Raw genomic sequence first — 8,012 nt, 5'->3', positions numbered from 1 at the left:
ACTCCCTAGTCTATAGTGCTAGAATGGAGGAGTGTCCACAGTCAACTTCTAGGCCTTCCGTTGTTTTGGGGGGGCACTCACAATTGAATCTAGGGGCACTCACCCCCTGCTACATCCTTTGCCCTTTTTTTTTTTTTGAGACAGTTGCTAAGGCTGGCCTCAAACTTGCAATCCTCCTGCCTCAGCTTCCCAAGTCTCTGGGATTACAGGTGTGACCAGCAAAAGACAGCAACCTTTGTTTTTGCAGTTCTGAGGATTGAACCCAGGGCCTTGCTAGGCAAGTGCTCTACCACTGAGCTCCACTCCTGTCCCTCAGTGTAGGTTTTAGAGCAAGCTCGTGGAGTGCAACATGAAATGGGAAGAAGAGCCCAACTAGGGGGACTTGTGGGACTGAATGTATTTTTGCTTGGTTGTGGTACTGCGGCTCAACACAGGGCTTAAGTTAGGCAAGTGCCCTACCGCTGAGCTACACCACCGCCCTTGAATGCCTTTTTGAGTGCTTGGAGAGTCCTTAGTGTATTGGACATCCTGAGAAGAAAGTTGTTTCCAAACCTGATGTCTTAGTTTTCCTGAGCAAACTTGGGGAGACAGCCCTGACCTGAGGCTTAAAGTGGCATCTAAGGATAGCCATCAGTGCTTTAGCCCTTTAAGCCTGTTACATGTTCCCCACCAATGATTTCTTAATGGTTGTGTTCCAAACATACTTCCCTCTGCCCCTCTGCCAGTGAACAAAGGTCACATCTCACAGTGCTTGTGGAAATGGGGCATCATGGAAAGCAGAGACTGGCTTGGATTTAATTACCATTGTGGCTGCTAGTCACCTGAGAGGCCCATTTTTCCTGGTTGGTCCCTTAAGCGTCTTAGTGCTGTCAGATATGTTTTGTCAACCCAGATAACAAGAGGCTGTTCTGTAAGAAACAGACTGGAGGTGCGCAATCATCCTTTCTTTTCCCTTTTAATTGGCAGGTTTCTTTTCTTTTTTCTTCCCTAGTACTGGGAATCGAACCCAAGGACAGTCTACCCGGAACCACATCCCTAGCACTTTTTTTCTTTTGGTTGTAGTTGGACACAATACCTTTATTTTATGTATTTATTTTTACATGGTACTGAGGATCGAACCCCAGCGCCTCACATGTGCAAACTGTGTGCCCTACCGCTCAGCCCCAGCCTCCCTCCCCAGCACTTTTTAGTTTTTATTTTGAGACCCTATCTCAAAAGGCTGGGGATGTGGCTCAGCGATAAAATACCGGAGTTCAGTCCCCAGTACTGTGGGGGGCGGGGGGTTAAAAGTCTCAGAGAGTCCTCCTCACATTTACTAGTTCATAAGGTGCATTACACAGCCCAACTAGGTTAAGGGGAAAAGCTAGTGCAATTCAAGTTCCGGTTCACACCTTAATTCGCTGTAATACTTTTGGTGTGTGAGTCTCTTATGCAAGCCTTGGTTTTCCTGTCACTAAAACTTACCAGCAGGGGGCGTGTGTACGAAGTGTTTGTCCCTAGTAGGCATTTGTAATGCCATCGGTTGTCATTCCCGCCTTAGTCCCTCCACCTCCACTTTCAGTGAGAGGGCCAAAGTGATGAACTCCCTGTGTCAAAAGTGAGGATGAAGGCTTCAGTTGTGGCTCAGTGGTAGGACTACTTGCCTGGTATGCATGAGGCAATGAGTTCAATCCCTGGCACCACATAAAAACAAAACCAAAGGCATTATGTCCATCTACAACTAAATATATACATATGTATATAAAAATAAAAAAAGTGTATCCATCTACAACTAAAAGAAATTTTAAAGGAAGGTGAAAAGGAGAAAAGAAATATTAGTTAAAACCCCACTAGGGGCTGGGGCTCAGGGACCAGCAACTTTTGCCCAAATTTCTTTGGTGAGAAGTTGAATCATTTAGGTCAATGGTTCTTGAGCATCAGAATTATTTGGAGGCATGCTGAAACGTTCCCAGGCTCTCCTGTCCTTGCTTCCAAAATGACAAAGCAAATAAGGAATATTAGTGTCAAAAAGGGCCATGGCCATGTGCAGCCTATTTGCTGCACAAACTGCGCAGTATGTGCCCAAGGACAAGGCCACCAAGAAATTCATTATTCAGATCACAGAGGCTGCAGCTATCTTCATTGCTTCCCAAGCTGTGTATGAAGTTGATTTACTGCATGAACTGTGCCATCCACAGAATGGCAATCAGGACTGGATCCCCCACCCTGATTTAGACTTGTGGTGCTGCTCCACAGCTTCCACCAATGTGGAAGGAGCTGGGTCTTTACTGAAGAAAAACTATTCTCTGGGAAAAAAAATAAAATAGAAATCATACTTTCAAAAATGTGCTAGACTCAGTGATGGACACCTGTAATCCCAGTAACTCAGAAGGCTGAGGCAGGAGGATCACAAGTTGGAGGCTAGCCCCAGAAACTGTACAAGTGTCTCAATGAAAAGGGCTGGGATGTAGCTCACTGGTAGTGTGCCCTCAATTCCTTGGGGGAGGGGGGGGGGGCGTGGAAGGTGCCAGTGTGTGTTGGGGCCCTAGAATTTGCATTTCTAATGAACTCCCAGGAGAGGTTTATACTATTGGCTCCAGAATAGCTGTTCCAGATGATTTTGGTAGATCAGTGGTTGAAAACTGTCAGCTACAGTTTCCTCCAAACTAAGCAGGGAGAGCAGCAACACCCAGAATGTAGCACAATTTCTCACCATCTTCCACTTTCCTGTTCCTCACCATCAAGCAACAGAGATGGTCATGAATCCTGGGAGAAGGCACAATGTGTATGATGCACCATAGGCTTTGAATGTTTCCCATTTCAGGACAGTGATTAATAGATATTAAGGCTACAACTCTACACCTTAGCAAAGTAGTCAGGTTCTCATCCTAGGGTGAGAAAAGAGCCCTGCAAAAGGTAGGACGCTCCAACTAAGGCAAATTATGTTGTTGCTTAGGATCCAGCTTCCAGTAGGGGAGGCTACTTCCAATAGGAGGCAGGAAAACAGCTGAGTTGTAAGAAGAGCCACCACCTCATTTAAAATCTCTTTGTATGTGAAATAATGCTGTAGACTTCACGGCCACCCTTGGGGATACAGGCACCAGCACAACAGCCTGGGGATAAGGCAGGACACAGCACAGAAAATGGTGGGGCTTCTAGGGGTAAAGATTCTTATTTTGGTACATTTTAGGCAAACTTTCAATATTAAGGATCTTCAAGAATCCAGGGTAAGAGAGGGTCACTATCTCTAGAATTGAGTCTTTGTAGAGGGGGTTGTATAGTCCTCACTGCTTTAGCTCTTGGCTTCAGCTCTCTGGCCAAGCTGTAGTCAGGGAATGTACAGCTAGAGGGGAGGATGGGGCTATAGCTACCCAACACAGTCAGCTCTGTGCACACTCACCAGACCAGACCTCTACTGTGGAGCTGCTTCCTCCAAATAGAGGGAAGGATAGCATCAAAGCCATGGCTGGATGCTATAAAGAAGAGCCTTCTGTCAACTGCTTGCTGCCCAGGGCCAACTTAGACTTTGTTCTATGACTGGTCCCACTTCCTATTGACTGAATTCTTGCCCCAGAACTCACCCCCACCAAAAAAAAAAAAAAAAAAATCAGATCTAGTTTTATAGGCATTTAATAGTTTACCAATTGGTACAATAAGATTTTTAATATGCAGAAAACATGAATAAATTTTGTTTTACACAGTCTGAGAGCAACAAATCTTACTGTAAAACACAAGAGCAATATTATATACATTCCTTTACTGATTTTTTTTTTAATTGTGTCAATATCTTCAGTTAACTCTTACAATCTGGGGAACTGTTTTCTCCAATTACCACCTCTACAATGTTCATATGAAATCAATGCTTGCCTTCATGTCAGTGTCAGGATCAGATTATAACTCGAAGATTTCGTATTTATTTCTAACATCTTCAGAGTGAACTTTAGGGATGCCTGAAGGATGGGCAGGACAGGAAAGCAGCTACTTACATGATATAGTGGAAAGATAAAAAGGCTAGTTCAGTTCAGTCCAGTTGTGACTTGTAAATCCAGCTTGCCCTCCCCCCAACCCCACTGGAAACAAAACAAAACCTTTTTCCACCAATTTTGTACATATCACTTCTCTACCAGGAGATTCTTTGCATCACCTAGATTAATCAACACATTGGATTTATATACAGCTGGACAGAAAAAGTAACCATTTTAAGTGCCTTTTCCTTCAAACACTTTCAATTTCAGTTGCTTAAGGATTATCAAGCCACCACTGTCAACAAACAAAAATGTGTCCTCTATTTTTAAATAGTTTTTCTTTAAATTAAAAAAAAAGAAAGAAAAGAAATTATTTGATGAGTGATATTACCTGGAAGTTCACACAGAAACAGAAAGAGGCAAACAGGAAAGCAGGGCACTGACAGTAAGGAGACTGGGCTTGGTGAATCTAGAGCCAAAGCTTCCAAAGGATTATAGCACGCTCCACAGCCCAGGACGACTTGCTAACACTAGTGATTTCAGATAGTGCTCTGGGCACACCATTGGTCACACCATACAGACAAAACAGGACGGTCTTAGTCTCCTAAAGTGCAAGATGCCATGTCAAAAAGCAACTATTCTTCAAGTGATGTCTAAACCAGTTTTTGTGGCTTGCACTTGCAAGAGTGCAGCCAGAATTTCTTGGGCACGTTATATTAGGGTGGCACTGGAATGTCTGTTTTCACACATACACAATCGCACACACACACAGACAGTCAATAATCATCTGAGGATGCAATTCTACTAGCTTTTTATTTCTTAAATAAGTGGCCAATTTGAGAAAGTGACAAAGCAGCAGTGAACCTCTAAACCAATTAATAGTCCTCTACTTACAATCCAAACCAGTAACCTCATCATTGTCCTTATCCCAGGCAAGGCACAGGGTTAGACAGCAGACAGAGAAAACAGAACACAGAGTAAGAAAGGGCATCGACAGGGCAGTGTCAAACAACAGTGCAGGGAACCTCTGCAAATCTGATTCCAGATTGTGGATGGATTGCCCTCCCCCACCCCCTTCATGATTTAAACGGGGCTTGTTACATTTGGATCCAGTTGTGGACCATCCCTGAGATTCAATGTTCGCTGCTTCTTAAATGGACGATGTCTGGTAACTCAACTAAGCAGCAGGCTGTGGCAATCTCCCAAGTAAGGATAACTTTGTTTATAGAGTAATTGTTTCTCCTCCTTTGTCAACGACAGTCACTGTATGCTGCAGGGGAAGAAACCCAGCGAACAGCAGCTTTGTTTCCTCTACATCAGTACCATATTTCTTTTATCAATATCTGTGAGTGATTTCTAGATGTTGTGGCTTACCCTTAAACAATTCATGTTGCTACATGCTAAAAATGAATTAATACAGGACATTTATACATGTACAAACAAATGTTAAGATGCACCATTTCTATGTATTTATATTTCTTGAAATAAGACAGGAAATAGCAGCAAATGAGAACAAAGATAATTTCCATAGCATCTGTAGAAAAATCTAGTCAGAACAGCCAAGGGAAAGAAAAGATTTCTCAATGTAAGCAGGGTTATGAGGCAATATTGTCCTGAAAGTTAACCTATTATATTTAAGGAATTGACTAAAGATGTAATTTTTGTCCTTAAAAATAGCTATTAGTTCTCAAAACACTTTCCCTTCCAGAGACATTTCTCAGGAATTATTGAAAACAAAGAAGTAAACAAACAAAAGACACACGCTAGACATTAAGCTGCTTAAAGTTAATATATATGGCCTATTCTGTGTGTGTATCTACAGGACATTAACTCTCACCCTTTGTCTTGAAATTTTTAGGAACCAAATTTCCATTAAATGCTAAAAGGGACATTTGAAAAACATCCTATATTACACAAATTGAATAAAATGTAATTCAGAAAAAATAAATCTTGGTTAAACTGTCATTATTTCATTGCTTCTATTAACTTTTCAAATGACTCTCATTTAAAAAAAAGAAAGAAAACTGTTGTTTAGCTAAGCAATGGAATTCTTTATTAATAATTGACAATGGAGTGGTGTTCCAAGTCATAGATAAAAATTCTTAAACCTACTTAGTAATAACTTTGGATCAAAATATACAATATATCAGGGATGTGTAAAATGCTGAATGGCCACATTAAGGGGGGAAATAAAGGAAGTGATTTTCCTTTAGCTGGGAAAAATTTCCAAAGAACCAGTTTTCAGAAGCATTGGGATCAAAAAGAATTTGTTCTAAAGCATGGTTGTGGTATTCCAAGATTTATTCTAGTTGAAACTTTTAGCACTTCTAAAACATGGAGGTTCTATGTGTGCCATATAGATATACAGACTTACCCACTTGATAGGCCCATATACTTACAAAACATTTATATATAAACAAAAGGTGAAAAAAACAGTACAATTTTATGGACACTCCATTAAACCCTGTCAATTTTTTTTAACTTGCAAGTGAAACAATTCAAATTGTTAATTCATGTTGAAAAACAAACTGCTGTTATTTCTCTCACTCCTTTAATATGGGCAAACATAACCTTTTCAATATTTCTATCATTATGTAATGCACATTGCACATCCCTAAAAAACATCAAAAACAAAGTGATTTGTATCATGACACTCAATGGGAAGATTAAATTCTACTTGGAAATCACATCACTATACAGTCTAATAGTATGGAGAATACAACTAGAAGTATGTCTAGTGTGGAAAATAGAAGCTTAGAATATGAGTGTTTTTTAACCTGTTTACAAAGAAGACCCAAATGAAAGAAATGACTTGCTATTAGCTGCTGAGATTTTTCTTACTCAAGATTTACAATCATTTTCTTACATAAATATACCACTAGCCTTTGCTTGATAGGCTGCCAAAACAAACATATCCTATTGATTTGGCAAATGGGTCATGACAAAAATTCCAATGTGTAATCCCCATTAATTACATAGATGGTTCAGAAGATTTTGTTATCTAACATCCTTAAAGATTTATTAAGCACACTTAAGTGATGTTACATAGATACACATTTCAGAAAAGCCCTAATAACCACCACTTTTCCCCAAATGAGGCCATCAAGTCAGGCACCAACAGATAGCAGAAAGAAAAACAGGAATTAATAATCCAACATAAAACGACACTGTCAACTATTCAGTTTAGTGCCCTAGTTCAATTTATTAAACTTCTGCCTTCATAGGCCTGGTGTGACCAATGCCAGCCCAGGTTTTTAAACCCTATGGTACTTCTAGACAACGTATGTAAATTTACAGTATACAATTTGGATTCACCATGCATGAATACTTTGTGTGTAACATTTAATAAGCTCAATCTACATCCAGAATAATTTACATGAAAGGACAATATTTATTTAAACAGAGCTCAATGGGGTAACCATGGTATCATCAGAGTGCATCCAGAGGAAAAAAGGGAGGAGGGGCCAAGTGAGACTCAATCAACGGCACTCCCACACCTTTACTGTTTGATCTACACTGCCAGTAACCACATAGGGTGCCGTCTTGTGGAAATCTGGAAGAAAAAGAAAAGGCTTGCTTTCAAATCAGATCAGGACACAAATAAGCAAATCCAAGTGCCAAGAATATTCATGTTTCTCCGTACATACAAATCTACACTCCTAGAAGACACCAAGCATACCAACTGAGTTAGGGAGGAGACTCAATGATTAAATTCTTTTTTTTAAATGTATTTTTAGTTGACAATGTATCTTTATTTTATTTATATGTGGTGCTGAGAATCAAACCCAGTATCTCACACATGCTAGGCAAGTGCTCTACCACTGAGCCACAACCCCAGCCCCTCAATGGTTAAATTCTATATTAATACTTCAGTGAAAACGCATTGGCCTAATCCAAAATGGGGTTCAAATCTTATTTATAAAGACAGTTCTACCATATCCATTTATTATTGAATATGATGTTCCAGGCTTAGAACTAATGCTTTATGTTCATGTTTAATCCCTCAAATATTACTGTGAGGTAGTCAATGGCCCTATTTTACAAAGGCTTTATGTTCACCATTAGGTT

General features: G+C 40.3%; 1 protein-coding gene across 3 annotated transcripts in view; it reads right to left on the bottom strand.

Moving 5' to 3' along the window:
• Nucleotides 1-3,593: 3,593 nt before the first annotated feature.
• Nucleotides 3,594-8,012, bottom strand: part of Pafah1b1 (platelet activating factor acetylhydrolase 1b regulatory subunit 1) — a 78,174-nt gene continuing 73,755 nt past the window's right edge. For all 3 annotated transcript variants that reach the window (XM_076870506.1, XM_076870507.1, XM_076870508.1), the window contains exon 11: nt 3,594-7,497. In XM_076870506.1, coding sequence (XP_076726621.1) covers nt 7,424-7,497 — 74 coding nt within the window. In that variant the 3' untranslated portion in view covers nt 3,594-7,423. The remainder of the gene's footprint in view (nt 7,498-8,012) is intronic.

The sequence above is a fragment of the Callospermophilus lateralis genome, chromosome 11, assembly GCF_048772815.1.
Source record: "Callospermophilus lateralis isolate mCalLat2 chromosome 11, mCalLat2.hap1, whole genome shotgun sequence".
NCBI classification, from domain to species: Eukaryota; Metazoa; Chordata; class Mammalia; order Rodentia; family Sciuridae; genus Callospermophilus; species Callospermophilus lateralis.
This window is presented reverse-complemented; position numbering and strand designations above follow the sequence as displayed.